The sequence below is a fragment of the Dermochelys coriacea genome, chromosome 7, assembly GCF_009764565.3.
Source record: "Dermochelys coriacea isolate rDerCor1 chromosome 7, rDerCor1.pri.v4, whole genome shotgun sequence".
Lineage (NCBI taxonomy): Eukaryota > Metazoa > Chordata > Testudines > Dermochelyidae > Dermochelys > Dermochelys coriacea.
Genome location: NC_050074.1, coordinates 32,424,185 through 32,440,726, shown reverse-complemented (window position 1 = coordinate 32,440,726; position 16,542 = coordinate 32,424,185). Strand labels below are relative to the sequence as shown.

Here is a 16,542-nt window from a genome sequence, read left to right as displayed (position 1 = left end):
ATTGAGGGACCTGTCCTCCATGAGCTTATCTCGTTCTCTTTTTAACCCTTTTATAGTTTTGGCCTTCACAACATCCCCTGGCAATGAGTCCACAGGCTGACTCTGCGATGTGTGAAGAAGTCCTGCCTTGTGTTTCTTTAAAATTTGCTGCCTATTGATTTCATCAAATGACTCCTAGTTCTGGAACACTTCCCTATTCACTTTCTCCACACCTTTCATGATTTTATAGCTTTCTGTCATATCCCCCTTAGTCATCTCTTTGCCAGGCAGAACTGTCCCAGTCTTTTTAATCTTCCCTCATACAGAAGCTATTCCATCCCCGTAATCATTTTTGTTGCCCTTCTCTGTACCTTTTCCAATTCTAATATATCTTTTTTTGAGATGAGGCAACAAGAACTGCACGCAGTATTCAAGGGGTAGGCCCAAACCATGGATTTATGTTGTGGCATTACGGTATTTACTGTCTTATTATCTATCCCTTTCCTGATGGTTCCTAACATTCTGTTCACTTTTTTGACCTCTGCAGCACATTGAACCGATGTTTTCAGAGAACTCTCCACGAGGACTCCAAGATCTTTCTTGAGCGGTAACAGCTAATTTAGTCCCCATCATTTTGTATATAGAGTTGGGATTATGCTTTCCAATGTACATTACTTAGCACTTATCAACATTGAATTTCATTTGCCCTTTTGTTACCCAGTCAACCAGTTTCCTGAGATCCCTTTGTAACTCTTCACCGTCAGCTTTGGACTTAACAATCTTCAGTAATTGTGGATCATTTGCAAATGTTGCCACCTAATTCTTCACCCCCTTTTCTAGATCATTTATGAATATGTTGAACAGCAAAAGTCCCATTACAGATCCCTGGGGAACAATGCTATTTACCTCTCTCCAGTAAATTGACCATTTATTCCTACCCTTTGTTTCCTGTCTTTTTAACCAGTTACTGATCCATGAGAGGACCTTCCCTCTTATCCCATGACTGTTTACTTTGCTTAAGAGTCTTTGGTGAGGGACCTGTTCAAAGGCTTTCTGAAAGTCCAAGTACACTATATTGACTGAATACCCCTTGTCCACAGGCTTGTTGACATCCTCAAAGAATTCTAATAGATCGGTGAGGCATGATTTCCCTTTACAAAAGCTGTGCTGACTCTTCCCCAGCAAACTGTGTTTATCAATGTGTTTGAAAATTCTGTTTTTTACTATAGTTTCAACCAATTTGCCTGGTAATGAAGTCAGGCTCACTGGCCAGTAAATACCAGGATCACCTCTGGAACCTTTTTAAAAAATTGGCATTACATGAGCTACACTCCAGTCATCTGGTACAGAGGCTGATTTCAGTGATAGGTTACATACCACAGTTAATAGTGCTGCAATGTTCACAATTGAGTTCCTTCAGAACTCTTGGCTGATACCATCTGATCCTGGTGACTTAACTGCTGTTTATCAGTTTGTTCCAAAGCCTCCTCTACTGACACCTCAATCTAGGAGAGTTCCTCAGATTTGTCACCTAAAATAAAGGGCTTGGGTGTGGGGATGCCCCCCACATGCTTTGCAGTGAAGACCGATGCAACAAATTCACTTAACTTATCTGCAACAGCCTTGTCTTCCTTGAGTGCTCTTTCATACTTCGATACCTCCGGTGGCCCCACTCATTGTTTAGCAGGCTTGCTTCTTCTGATGTACTTAAACGTTTTTTTCCTGTTAGTTTTTGCATCTTTAGCTAGTTGTGTTTCAAACTCTCTCTTGGTTTGCTCTTGTTATACTTTTACACTTGACTTGACAGAGTTTTTTGTTCCTTTCTATTTTCCTCGCCAGGATTTGACTTCCAATTTTTAAAGGAGGCCTTTTTGTCTCTAATTGCCTCTTACTCTGATATTTAGCCATAGTGGCATTTTTTTGGTTCTCTTACGCTTGTTTTGATCTGGGGTACAGTATTTCACAGTCACTGTCACCATCCTGGTCATGTGGTCGATGGTAATTTCCTACTGCTGTACTCTTCTTCTTCAAGGGTGGAATTTCTATCCCTAGAGAATCTATGGTACTGTTTGATTCATTTAGGTTTTTCACTTTATTTGACTCTGTGCTTTCTTTCTCATATAGGGCTTTGGTGTCTATTTAAACTATGACATCTTTGGGGTAAGGACTGTCTCTGACTGTGTGTCTGTGCAGTGCCTGGCATGGTGGGGGGATAATTTGTTTGCAGGGGGTATTTGTGTGGCGCCCAGCACAATAGAGTTTTACCAGATTTGCCCGTTACTTAGGGTACACTCATTTATCAGGGTTACTCTTCAGGGAGGGGAGGTTCTGTAATTCTATCAATGTACTGCTTGTGGCATAGGCGCCGACGCTGTGGGTGCTCCCTGCCCCAGCTCACCTCTGCTCCGCCTCCTCCCCTGAGCACACCACATCCCACTTCTCCCCCTAGCTCCCAGCGCTTACCGCTGTGAAACAGCTGTTTCGCGGCGGCAAGCACTGGGAGGGAGGGGGAAGGAGGGGGAATGCGGTGGGCTCTGGGAGGAGGCGGGGCCGTGGCGGGGATTTGGGGAAGGGGTTGGGATGGGGCAGGGCAGGGTGGAGTTGGGGTGGGGCCGGGGGCGAGCACCCATGTGCGCCTGGAAAAGTTGGCGCCTATGTGTGTCGCTTGTGTTCTCATATGGAGCACAACTTCTGCAAGTTCCCTCCCAGTGGAGCTATCCTGCAGGACCTAGGTTCCCCAGGGCTGGGTTCTCCCAGCCCCAGAATCAAACGAACACACATACACATTAACAGAGTGCGTCTGAGAGGACCGGGTTAATCGGCACTCCAAAGCTGATCCTATATATGTCCCTGGACTCAGCAAACTGGGTTGAGCAGCACTTCTTAGCCACCCTCATATGCCCCAGGTTCAGCACATCCCTATCCCTATACCCACTTGATGAGCAAGCCCCACAGGACTTTTGGGCACTGTGGGGATCTTTTAGTTTAGGTACTAGGAGGGTTGCTGCAGAATGAATGAGGAAGCCAAAAAACACCCATGAGGGGAAGAGAGAGAGAAGCAACCAGCTTAACCATGAAAATTATTTATTGCCAGATAATAACCATAGAGGAGCCAAACAAACAAAACAGTGACAATATTAAATCTAACTTAAATTTGATTATAAAGGTCAGGTTTAGAAAACTATAACTGATCTCAAGTCAGGGTCAGAAGGCTGTACCAAGAGAGAGAGCTGGGTTCTCACCACTCTGTGAAGCTTGATCGGGGGTCCCAGGTGGTGGTGGTAGCTGAGAGTCCGGAGTACTGGAGACAGGTAGAGACCCCAGCATGATCAGTCAGGAGAAGATGAAGTCCCAATGGAACTGATGCAGATTTTGGATCTGGGCATCAGAACACTTACTTGAGCATGGGTAGGGTTTAAGTAGGGAAAGAACAATGGTTCAAGGGAGAACACTAGATTTGTTTGTGGGTAAAGTGATGGCTCAAGGGAGTACACCAAAGTTGTTTTGTTCAGACTAGACAATGGAAACTGCTCATTCCTGGCTATGGGCAGTGTTCCTTCTACGGAGCTCACAATGCAATTAGGCAGCTTCACTATTTTGGATACCAATAAAGGATTTATTACTAGAATTGGTCTGATAACTACTGAACTGGGTGTGTCTAGGCATGGGTTCATTAACATCTGGAGCAGAGATCCCGCATCATGCAGTGCTTCCCTGCTTTTCTGGTCCCAGAGTTCAGTGCGGTTCTTGCCTTGGAAGTTATGTTCTTCATTCTGTATGCTAATGGAGAAGCCTCCCTGTCCCATCTCAATGCAAATGAGGCTAGGGGAGTTTCCTTAATCCTGTCACCCTTGTCTGGAAGGGTTTAGGTGCGTCTCCCACTGCCTTTTCATTGCTTTTTGTAAGTCTTTCTTCTGATCAGTTTTGGTTCAAGCAGAGGCTGGGGGTCTGGGGGGTCTTTTGTTAGTCAGACAGGCTGGGTACTGCACCCTGGTTCCCCAAGAACAGAGAGCTGATAGGTAACAAGGGCCCCGATCTCAGCTGGGGACTCTAGTCACCCCTGGAACATGGATAAGAAATGACGATGATAATTTGTGCTGTCATGAGTGATCCCTTTAAACTCCCCGTATTTAAGGCTGCATTGCGATAAGCACTCAGAAGGCAGGAAATGCCAGAGTTAATGTTGCTGGTGCGTGTGGCAGCTTCATATATAAATATCCACTAGGGGGAGACACAGACACACATTGCTACTCGTATTAGAGCTTTGCTCGGGGCTAATTTTAAAGCCTGACATGAGCCCGACTAGAGGGCCAGAGCCTGGTCCTGAGCACGTTGGTTGGGTAGTTCTCAGACCCAGGCCGACCCAAAGCCAACACTAGCTGGTCCCGTTGGGTTTGTCATGTGCGAGGGTCTAGCCGCCAGCCTGGACTCCATTTGCTTTACTCTGTTTCCTCTGCAGAGCTGTCAGGGCTAACTAACCCCCAGACCTGATCCCCCATCCTGGCCCAGTGCTGGCCGCCCAAAGGGCAGCTGGTTCTCTCCTCCTCCCAGGTCGCTGCTCCCGACCCTGTGCCAGTGCTGCCCCTCACTCTTGGGGCTCGGCCTGGTGGGGGCTCCCCATGCCCATGATCCATCTCTGCCAGTCTCCTGCTCCTGGGGTTGGCGTGGGGGCAGCTGTGTGCCCATGCCTGCCTCCCATTGCGCTGACACTGCTGGGCACACACACTTTGCAACGCACACAGCGCAGCACGGTGGCAGCAGCTGGCAGGAGTGGGGCATGCAGCCACCACCACGCCAACCCTCATGGGCAGGAGGGGATCCGAAGCTACCGAGCCCGTGAGGGTCAGGTTGTTTTTATACCTGCCCTGAGGCTGACACCAGCAGTCAGGTCCATCGGGTTGCAAAGCTCTGACGCACACCCTTAATGCTGGCCTGCTGTTACAATCCTGTGTGTCTTAATTACCCACTCACCCACTATTCTGCAAGTTAAAGGAGGAGGCGGCAGTGCTGCCTAGTGGATAGCGCACTGGAGCGAGGATTCAAGACACCTGGTTCTGATCCCAGTTCTGCCACTGTCTTGCTGGGTGAGCTTGAGAAAGCCGCTTCCCTGCTCAGTGCCTCAGTTTCCCCATCTATAAAATGAGGGTAGCGATGCTGACTTCCTAGGGTAAAGGGCTTACAGACTGCAAGTGCTGTGTAAGAGTGAGGTATTGGTGTGCGGATGGGGCAAACTCAAGGGAACTGGGCAGTCCATTTTACAGCAAAAACATTCACAGAATTGGGCCTTGGCAGGCACTGGCGTTTCCGGTGTTGCTCTGTTGTCAGACTGAATCTGGAGCAGAGTGTCGTGTGCGAGCTGCTGTGAGTCTGGGCAGTGCCAGGTGTAAGGGGGGCCCCAACCTTGGGTCTGGTACCCTGGATAATGATTGTGACGTCACTAAACCCGAGGCGTCAGCCCCTGCTGCTTCCCTGGTGGTGCCCCTAGAAGCACAGGGTTCTATCCCAGGGTGCAAAGCGCTGCTGCTGGGCTGGATGCATTCTTGGGGCTGGGGGGTAGCAGAGCTGTGGGATTTGGGGGTGAGGGGATGTCAAGCTCCCAGGTTCTCTGGTTCCCCATTGTTGTACTGTCTGAGCACCTCACACATCTCTTATACATGTATCTGCCCAGTCCCCCCAGTGCCATTATCCCCATATTAGGGGTGGGGAAATGGGGGCCCAGTGACCGGCCCAATGTCACCCAGGTAGTCTGTGACAGGGCAAGGAATTAACCCCAGGCGCAAACAGGTGCCCTAGCCCCTGAGCCATCCTTCCCTCCCATGACCACTCCTGCAGGAGGGATGCTGTGACACTATGTAACCACACACCTTTAACTCCTAGGCAAACCCGTAGTCCTCTTCTCCCGGACGCCACAGATGCTCTTGGAAAGTCCTGTGGATCATGTGATCAGGTAACTAACTATGATGGGCCTCATCCTCAGTTATGCCACCCTGAGGTTCGACTGCTCTGGGGTGTAGATGGGCTCCTGGGGATTCCTCCCCTCAAAGGGGGAGGGGCCTTCCCAAGGGGTGTAGAACTGGTGTAAGGGGAATGCACTATGCCCTGGCTACTCTATCGCATCATGGGCCATGGGAAGACTGCTCCAGTTCATGCTGAGGAGGGCAAAGATTAAGGCCCTGTCTACACTCAAACCAAATCCACCCCCTCCCAGCGGTGTAGTTAAGCCGACCTCACCACCCGGCATAGACATGGACATAGCTACCACTTCTCTGGGAGGCAGATTAATTGAGAGACCCTCCTATCGCTGCAGCAAATGTCTACACAGAAGCGCTACGGCTCGGCCATTGTAGCGTGTCAAGTGTAGGCACGCCCCTAAAGCCACCACCTCCCTGTCCCAACTGCAGAAATAGGTTTTAAAGAGTGGGGAGACAGTAACTGGGCCTCAGGACCCCTGGGTTCTGTTCCCACCTCTACCACTCACCTGCTGTGTGATGACTAGAGCAAGTCATTTTATCGCTTGCTGCCTCAGTTTCCCCTCCCACCCTGTGTCTGTTTAGGCTGTGAGCTCTTCAGGTCAGGAACTGTGGGTCTGTGAAGCGCCCAGCATGATGGGGGCCCCAAGCTCAGTTCAGTTCCTAGGAGCTACCAGAATATAAATAATAAATGTGCTCTCAGGACAGGGTTTTGTTATCTGAGGCCATTCCCTAGCTTTTAACTCTGCAGCCTTCATGCAAGGGGCTGTCTGGTATTGCCTTGGTCGTTTCGAAGAAAAAAGTTTTCCCAGATCCTGGAATTATTTGGCTCAACAGCCCTGAACTAGTGTGTGCAGTGTGACAGACAGGCACTGAGGCTGGCACTGCCCACTCCATGAGGTGGGGAGAATCTCCTGCATTGGCGTAGGCTGCACACTGTGCAAGGGACTTCTCCCAGTGTGCCAAGATGCAGCCACATCTGGGCTGGGGCATAGGGACTGTTTGAACAATCATAGCAATGGTGCACAAGAGTCCAGGGCAGGAAGGCAGCTGGCATGGTGTGATGTGAGGGGCTGTCTCTGCCTTGTGCTGTGCAGCGTTCAGCCCCCCCCCCGATCGATATCATGTGATCCCGCTGCCCCCAGCAAAGATACAGCAAGGTTAGAGCCAGCCCCCACTGGCTTCCTGGGCAGGGATCGATGGGGCATGGATTTAATCAGCTCTTAAATAAGCAGTTGGGGAATATAGCTGCAGGGTGGGGGGCAGTGACAGTGAGTTGGTAGCAGCAGCCTCCCCCCAAACCCTTCACCACTGATAGCTCCCCCATTCCCCTCTGCGCTGCAAGGATTTTCATGCCATCAGTCCCTCTCCCCCCCGCCCCCCAGAAATTTTTATTGGGTGATGTGATCGTGCTGCTTTGCACACATGGGGAGGTAGGCTGTGGCTTCTAGCCCTGTGGGGATCTAGGGGCTGGGCAAGGGAAATCTCAGCTGGGGGTGTGGGAGTGCCGGCGTTGCAACTCATGTTGTGCCATGGCCTCACCCTTATGCTGAAGCGTCGGTGATGCCTGCTTCACCCATGTCACTCTGATGTGGATTCCGGCCTCCCCTCCTGTGCTGGGGGCAAGTGGGATCGACAGGCCTCGTGCTGCTACCAATGGCAGGGATCCAGTCCCCACATCTTTCCATAGCACCAGGACCTCGTGCTGCCCAGGGCTTTCCATGGGGCAGTGTTCAGGGGCTTGGCTGCGGCCAGGAGCAGCAGAGCGGGGTGGGTGCACACGTGGCTGTACTGAGCCCAGGGGTGAAAAAGCAGCCTGGCAGGGAGGCTGGGCAGGAATGGCTGCGGGAATGTGAGGCTCCCTGCGTTGCTGGAGAAAGAGAAAGCGGGGCGTGAATCAACCAGGCTCCCTGCAGCCACCCCCGGGATCAGGTGGGGAGCTGGACGCTGAGATTTCAGGGGTGGAAAGAACGGGTGGCGGCGCATACAGGATTGGGCCCGTCTCTGCACCCCAGATGCTCCCTGTGCAAGGTACCCCGTGTAACAGCAGCCCCTGGGCCAGGCGGGGCAGGGCACTGCTTCTGGTAGAGCAGCCCCAGCCCCTGCCGCACTGTCTCTCTGCTGCCACTTGCTGGCTTCCCATAAGCAGCCGAACCAACCGCCTCGGTGGCGGGAGGAAAGTACTGGCACAAGTGTTTCCGGGCATGACTACGTCTTCTGCGCATGTGCCTTAAAAACAGGGCGTGGACCAACACCTGTTGGTCCTGGGTGTAGCCAATGGGGAGGTAGGAGCTGGGTACAAACCCGGAAGTGGCCTCTGTGCGCGTGGGCAGCACCCAGAACAAAGGAGGCGAGTGAGCCGCGGGCGGGTCGGGGCGCGCTGGGCCCACCTCCAAGGCCCTTCGCTTTTCTCTCCATACCCAGCCTCAGCTCGGCTGTGGGGCAGAGGCCGATGTTGTTGATTCGCCCTCCAGGGCCCTGCCATGGAGGAGGCTGAGCGCGCGTCAGCAGCTGCAGGGCCCCTCCTGCTGGGCGGCCTGGCCCTGGGCAAGGGTGTGTGAGGCAGTAGCGTTTCCGGGGAGACCAGCTTTCTGGGAGTGGGGTGCTGCCAAGGCTCACAAAGAGCTGAAATAAAAAAGCAGCACTGCCTTTCAAAATAAGCCCAAGCCATGGCGGAGGGAGGGAAGTAGGGGCGTTTATACAAATGCCATAATTTTTGCACTATTAATTGCCTTAATGGCATACAGTGGGCCTCTACAGGTACTGCAAGGAGCACTGGGGGAGGGGAGACTTGCATCCCACCCCTGACATCAGCAGGTTACAATACACAGGTTACATTAATTACTTGAGATGTGCAAGATGCACAAGTTCTGCATAATACAGTGATTCTCATTGAGAATTATGTTTTCCAATGGGCAGGTAGCCCTTGCCCCCTTCTATCCAACTGCAAGGAGGCAACTCCACCATTAATCTCTAGCTGCTTTACTGAGTCTGTGACTGTACTCAAGTATTAATAGGTGAAAAACAAAACAAAAAAAAAACAATTGAAATTTATTAAATATTTTTGGATGTTTTTTCTACATTTTCAATATTGATTTCAATTACAACACACATATAAAGTGCACAGTGCTCACTTTATATTATTCTAGATTACAAATATTTGCACTGTAAAAATGATAAATGTATGAGGTGAATTAAAAAATACTAAGGACTGAAGTGCAATCTCTTTATGGTGAAAGCGTAACTTACAAATTCAGATTTTTTTTTCAAGTTACATAACTGCACTCAAAAACAAAACACTATAAAACTGTAGAGCCTACAAGTTCACTCAGTCCTACTTCTTGTTCAGCCAATCGCTGAAACAAGTTTGTTTACATTGACAGGAGATACTGCTGCCTGCTTCTTGTTTACAATGTCACCTGAACTTGAGAACAGGCGTTCGCATGGCCCTTTTGTAGCTGGTGTTGCAAGGTCTTTACATGCCAGATACGCTAAACGTGCGTATGCCCCTTCATGCTTCGACCACCATTCCAGATTACATGCTTCCAGGCTGATGACGCTTGTTAAAAAAAAAAAGTGTCAAATTTGTGACTGTAGTCCTGGGGGGGTGGGGGGGGGAGAGAATTGTATGTGTCCTGCTCTGTTTTACCCATTGCTCACATTCTGCATGTATTTCATGTTATAGCAGCCTTGGAAGATGACCCAGCACATGTTCATTTTAAGAACACTTTCACAGCAGATTTGACAAAATGCAAAGGCACCGCGGTATGTGAGATTTCTAAAAATAGTTACAGCACTCGACTCAAGGTTTAAGAATCTGAAATGCCATCCAAAATCTGAGAGGGATGAGGTGTGGAGCATGCTTATAGAAGAGCAACACTCTGATGAGGAAACTACAGAACCCAAACCACCAAAAAAGAAAATCAACCTTCTGCTGGTGGCATCTGACCCAGATGATGAAAATGAACATGCATCAGTCTGCACTGCTTTAGATCGTTATCAAGCAGAACCCATCATCAGCATAGATGCATGTCCTCTGGAATGGTGGTTGAAGCATGAAGGGACAGATGAATTTTTAGCACATCTGGCACATAACTATCTTGTGATGCTGGTTACAATAGTGCCATGCAATTGCCTGTTCTCACTTTCAGGTGACATTGTAAACAAGAAGCAGGCAGCATTATCTCCTTCAAATTGTAACCAACCTTGTTTGTCTGAGTGACTGGCTGACCAAGAAGTAGCAGTGAGTGGACTTGTAGGCTCTAAAATTTTACATTGTGTAGGGGGAGAATTGAAAAATATTTTTTGTTTTTTACAGTGCAAATATTTGTAATAAAAAATAAAGTGAACACTGTATACTTTGTATTCTGTGTTGTAATTGAAATTAATATATTTGAAAATGTAGTAAACATCCAAAAATAAATTGTATTCTATTGTTAACAGTGTGATTAATTGCACTATTAATAGTGATTAAGTGCTTGACAGCCCTAAAAATCTATAATAAATTTTAGATGTTTTTCTACATTTTTGTAATCAGCAGCATTATCGTCTTTGTTTAGCTGAAGGACTGAGTGGACTTGTAGACTCTAAAGTTTTACATTGTTTGAATGCAGTTATTTTTTGTACATAGTTCTACTTTAGTAATTTCAATACACTTTGTATTGTGTTGTAACCAAAATCAATATATTTGAAAATGTAGAAAACAGCCAGAAATATTGAAATACAGGGTATTCTATTATTGTTTAATAGAGTGATTAATTTTTTTAATTGCTTGACAGCCCTAGTAAGCAATACATACCAGAATCTATAGAGCAGACTTCTAAAGAGAGACAGACATACAGAACCAGTTTATTAGAGTGAAAAAACAACACGTCAGCTCTATGTACAAAAGAATAATGCAAGTTACTGGGGAGAGGTTTCATTCCACAAGAAGATCAAACTGCTCTGCTTCTTCAAACTGTGCATTCATCTGAGCAGCCCACTCATCCAGTTCAGATTTCTAGAGCAGAGGAAGTAAAAAACAACAGAAAAACTAATTATAACAAGCACAAGCTGATTGATACAGAGTAGCTAACAGAATGCAGGGGTCCCTGCCTCAAAGATCTCCCCGTCCCTCAACTAGAGCACTTGAGTGACACTAGAATTCCCAATCTCATTCCCTTGAGGTCTCCCATCCAAGCGGGCAGTACTCACATCTATCTGGGGGATCCTCCTTTTCTTCCGTTTCTCTTTGGGAAAGGAGATGCCAGGAATGTTTGTGTCCCATTCCTTAGTGGAGCCCAAGGCACTGGGCTCCACTGGAGTCTCTTGGGCAGGGGAAACCTTACCCACTGGAGACACATCTGCCAGTGCATCAGGCACTAGGAACTTCTCAAAGCCAAAGAGTGAGCACTTCTTCTGCAGGCCATGGGCGAATGTGGGTGTTGACATGTCCAAGCTGGGTGAGGCATCCAGACGGCTGTAGGATCGGCGCACTTTCTTAGACATCAGCACATCCCTCTCATCCTGGGGAGGAGAGTCACATATGTTGATGCTAACTGTAGACAGGGCAGCCTTCTCCACCAGGCCTGAGGCATTGGCAGGGAGAGATGATGCTAAGACTGGGTTAGCATCAGTGCTTCCACATCCTTTGGCCTCGCTGCTTTCCACGGGGAAGTTCTCCTTTCCTGCCTTCTGGGAGATCTGCAAGGAAAGGAGATGCAGTTTATCCCTTCTTCTCCCTCACCAATACAGCTAACCTGTGGAACTCCCAGCCACCCCCCACTGGCGGGGCCAATGGACACTTCAGTCTCAGGGCTGTCTAAAGGAAGTAGCTCAGCCCATATTTACTTTAAATTAAAGCAGGTCTGTAAAAGTTCAAGATCTGCCAAGTCTGAGGCTAGTGCCCTAAGTCACTGGAACCATCCTTCCCCTGATATCCAATATACTAGCAGAACCCAAAAGGAGAACATAGACATTTACCCTGGGGCTGCGCCGTGGAGTCAAAGCAGTACCAGTCATCTTGGAGGAACAAATGAATTACAATTAGTGTGTAGCCAAAAGGCTGTGGGAGGACAAGGGGAAAGACATACAGAGCATGGACACTCTTATGGTGTGTTTAGAAATACCAGACCCAATGCTACTTGTTAGGACATTCATAAAAATAAGACCATTTCCCAAACATCAAATATCTTATTTCAGAACTTGACACTCTTATCCCTCAGAAGGGAGTGTCTGGGATGAGAGATGTGCTCAGCAACACATAGGGAATGTAGCTCGACAGGCTGTCAGGTACATAATTATGCCATATCACCACAGTGGGGCTTTTTCATTCTACTCCACACCAACTTAAGGAATCAAGGATTAATCATTGAAACAAACATTTCAAGGTTACAATAGAGGTTACAATAACTTACGCATGGGGTTTGTTCTACTTCAGTTAAAGCAACAGCAGGCTGGAAGGCAAAAGGGAAATTAATGCAACTTACATCAGCCAAACAAGTCACATCAGCCACAAAAATGCCTTACAGTGGGATACAAACTAAACTGACTGAGCTCTTTATCAAAAAGATGGAGGAGTTACTTACCTGGTATAGTAAATTGAATTCTTCAAGATGTCTCCCTAGGGGTGCTCCATGCTTGCACCCCAGAGACCCTTGTGCCCAGATATGAGGGTATATAAGGAGGGGCAGACCTGACACCACTCCAGTTCCTTCTCAACCATGAAAGTCCCAAGAAGGAGACTCTGAGGCCAAGGAGAAGGAGAGCAGGCAGTGGATCACCCACAGGGAGATGCATCTCGAAGTCAGGCCCCAGTGCAAGGGAGTGGATTCAGTACTGCTCAAAGGACAGCACCACCAAAGGCTGCATCAGTCCTGGAATAGGGCACAAGAGTGTAATGCTGGTAAAATGCGTGCGGCAAAGACCAGGTGGCTGCCTTGCTGATGTCTGAGATGGGTCAATTTTTGAGATTGGCTACAGAGCCCTGGTGGTACAAGCAATAACTTTTGGAGTGTAGGATGAACCCCTGAAAACTCATAGAATGATAGAACACAACCTGCAAATCGCATGGACAGTTTTTGGGTGGAGATCGGACGTCCCTCCATTTGTTCTGCAACAGAGATGAAGAGTCCAGGGGAAACCTGAAAAGGGCCTAGTCCTGTTGAGGTAAAAGGCAAGAAGTAAAGTGAGGACTAGTGGCAGAGTTAGTTCCTTGATAGGTGGGAAGATGTTGAATAGGTCTTTGATAAATCTTGCAGTGGTGGGATGGGGCAAAGACTGAGAACCCTTCTCTGGGAAGGTGAGAAGCTACGAGGGCAGCTAGGTAAACTTTGATGGAGCTCAGCAATAAGTGTGGTTTTTAAATTCAGCAGGTAATCGAGATTGTGAGCTAAAGAGTATTTTACAGGAAGTAGAGCCATCAAGTAGTCACATTTTGAGAGGAGGGCTGCAGAAAAGCGCTCACACCTGTATGCTATGTGATAGGCATCAGTACCATAGTTTTGGTGCACAAGGACTGGGATCTTGCTCCTCCATGCTGATTGATGTAATACACTGCTGCGCTGTTGTCCTTGATGTATAGTAGGAAGTGATGGCACGTGTAACTGTCTGTTCTGAGCTCCAATACGTTGATATGGAGGGTGGTCCTTTTGCCCTGAACTGTGAGGTTTTGGGAGTGTACACCCCAACATGCGACAGAGTCATCTGTGGTGATGATCTTCGTTGAAGGATGCTGTACAAACAGAACTCCCACGCACACTTTTTGTGGGTCCTTCCATGAGTTCAGAGAATCAAGACCTTCCGAGGTACGGACGCCCACTTGGATAGGTTGTGTCTGTAGAGAGTATCGATGGTTCTCAACCATGCTTGAAGACACCGAAAATGGGAGTTGTGAACATACAGGCTGCCCCATGGTCCAGAAGTTTAGGAAATCCTCGTAGTGGTTAGTGGACTCTGTTGGATTATTGAAACAAAGTTGGAGTTTGGGTCCAGAGTGGCCCAGATTAAGTCTATATGTTGTGTGGGTGTTAGGGTAAACATCTCCATCTTGAGGTGGAGACCCAGCAAGTGAAACAGAGACAGGGTCTTCCTGGTTGTGCTCTATGCTTTGAGAAGGGAGCGGCCTTTCAGGAGCTAGGCAGGAAAAGATGATGATGCCTATCCGCCGAAGATAGGCTGCTGTGGCTGACAGAAATTTGATAAAGACCCTTGGGGTACGGCTGGGGATGGTGGAGAGGCCAAAGAGTAGGATGCAATGCTGGCAGTGGTCCTTGCCTACCATAAAACATGGAATTGTTTGTGCAAGGGATGAATGCCACCATGAAAATAAGGTAGAGGGAAACAAACCAAACTAATCTCCCAGATTCAGAAAGGGAATTGTTGCTCGGGTCATCATACTGAACTGTTGGGAGCAGATGAAGATGTTTAAAGTCCTGAGGTCTAGAATTGGTCTCCTCTACCCACCCCCATTTTTCTTCAAGACGAGGAAGTACTGAGACTAGAGCCCTTTCCCAATGAAGGCCAGTGGGACAGGTTAGATCATCCCCAGAACTAGGAGGGACTATACCTCTTGCCTTACGAGGTCTTTGTGGAGGGAGGTAAAGGGGTCCCTGAAGAGGGACAGGGAGTGGGAAGGAGCTCAACTGGATGGAATAGACTATGGAAATTACTTCTAGGATCCATCTGTCCAAGATGATGAGCTCCCAGGAAGATAGGAAATGGAGGGGAATAGATGCAACATAGGATCTGGAGTGGGAAGTAGTTTGTGATCCTCACCCAATTGGTCACAATGGACATTTTGAAGTCATTGCTGGCTGGGACGTTGCTGATGGAGAAGGCCCTTTCTTAGGGAATTTGTGCTTCTTCCAGGGAGGTCTCATGGGAATTTGTGCTTCTTCCAGGGAGGTCTCCTGATAGTGGACTGGGCGAGATCGTTGAGCCACCTGTGACCTGCTGTATTTTCTTTTCATTGCAGGTGTACATAGAGATGCCCAGAGATTTTAGTGTTGCTCGGGAGCCCTTGAGAGAATGGAGGGACCCATCTGTGGCATCACTAAAGAAACTGAGGCCTTCAAAAGGAAGGTCCTTTACAGTATTTTGTACCTCCTGGAGATGGCTGGAAGACTGTAGCTAAGAAGCTGGGCATATGACTACTGCTGTAGTCAGGGAACGTACAGCTGTGTCGGTAGCATCTAGCGAGGCTCGGTGAGATGCCTTAGCAACTGTCTGACCTTCTGCAAAGAGGACCTGAAATTGTTCTCTGTGCTCCTGAGGCAAGTGTTCATTAAATGCTGAAATTTTTGAATAGAGAGTCAAGTCATATTTAGCCACCAGGACTTGATAATTGGCCACTCTAAACTGCCAGAAGACTGAGGAGTGCTTCTTAGGGTCCAGAAGGTCCAGTCCTTTTTAGATCCTTATCAGTCGTTGTGGAACAGAACTGATGTTTGCCTGGTCTGTTTGTTAGCAGCCTCCACTACCAGAGAATTGGGAATCAGGAGGGAGAAAAAAAATACTCAGTTCTGCGGGGAGGAGGATGTAATACTTTTTGTCAGCTTGTTTACACATAGGTGGGACAGTGGCTTCAGTTTGCCACACCATCCATGCTGAAGTAATGATGATCCTGATGTGACCTCTTTTGGGATGGGACCCTTTAGAAAGGGTCGCCTAAGGATTCTGGTAAGCCCACTGTGGTGGGACTCCAAGGTTGTCCTTGCCATGGTAACTGGGTGTACTTCCTGCTATGAGCTCCTTCTTCAGTGTGAATCTCTAAGAAGGGAGGTTGGAAGGTAGAGAAACCATATACAGACATTTTTGAGTCAGATGCGGTGTCATCCTCTGTATCCATTGGGGGATGGTCAGGGGTGTAGGTACTGGTGGTCAGGGCTGTACTAGACCCTGGGAAGAGACCTGAACTTGTGTCAGTACTGTGATTAGAAAGGGAGGCTGGTGAGGTGGTGCCGGAGAATGTTATAACGGTACCAGCTGAAAGTATTTCTCAGAGCCCTCAAAGATTGCCCAAGGAGAGTGTCAGTGCCAGAGAGTGAGTCACCATTGAAGAAATGGATGGAGGGTAAGTAACAGTGGGGAGTATCTCTCAGTACCTCTTAATAACAGTGATTTGGGCTCTTTGAGGATTCAGAGGTCCTCATAACATAGGAGCCTGGATGGTATTGGGGCCTGCAGATGTGGTTAAGAAAGTAAGTAAGAAAGGAGTAAGAAAACTGGGCAGTACCAGAGATTGCACCAAAATAGGTACAGTACACTTTTTGCTTCTGGCTATGGAAGATGGTACCAATGAGGACTTTGTCTTGATTCAGGCTTTGGGAAGCACTGAGTCAGGTGGCAATGCTGGTGCTGCTGTAGATGGCCTCTCAGTATGTGATGTGGTCGGCTTAGTTGGTAACAAGGTTGTTGTACTGGAGGGAATAGGAGCCTCAGCAGTACCCGTACTGGGACATGAGGTCTCCTGAGACCCAGACTGAGGAGGTGACTTTCCCTTTTCCTTGTCTGGCGAATGGGGTCTTCTCTTCTTGGAGGACCTGGGGAGTACCCCAGAGTGTCCAGGGTCTTTGCTTACCACTGAGGCGAAGGTGGTGGGTGGAACTGAGGTATG

At 48.3% G+C, this 16,542-nt stretch overlaps 1 protein-coding gene and 1 long non-coding RNA gene across 3 annotated transcripts in view; one reads left to right on the top strand and one right to left on the bottom strand.

The window, feature by feature from the left end:
- The window catches only part of LOC122460997, a 32,769-nt gene extending 16,817 nt beyond the window's left edge, over positions 1–15,952 (top strand). Inside the window, exons 3-4 of the long non-coding RNA XR_006282680.1 lie at positions 5,857–5,926; positions 14,902–15,952. This is a non-coding gene — a long non-coding RNA (uncharacterized LOC122460997). The remainder of the gene's footprint in view (positions 1–5,856; positions 5,927–14,901) is intronic.
- The window catches only part of LOC119858734 (sororin-B), a 32,948-nt gene continuing 27,186 nt past the window's right edge, over positions 10,781–16,542 (bottom strand). For both annotated transcript variants that reach the window (XM_043518657.1, XM_038410026.2), the window contains 4 exons: positions 12,344–12,382; positions 11,910–11,948; positions 11,142–11,630; positions 10,781–10,947 (listed from right to left, as the gene is read on the bottom strand). In XM_043518657.1, the coding sequence (XP_043374592.1) occupies positions 10,867–10,947; positions 11,142–11,630; positions 11,910–11,948; positions 12,344–12,382 (648 nt within the window). In that variant the 3' untranslated portion in view covers positions 10,781–10,866. The remainder of the gene's footprint in view (positions 10,948–11,141; positions 11,631–11,909; positions 11,949–12,343; positions 12,383–16,542) is intronic.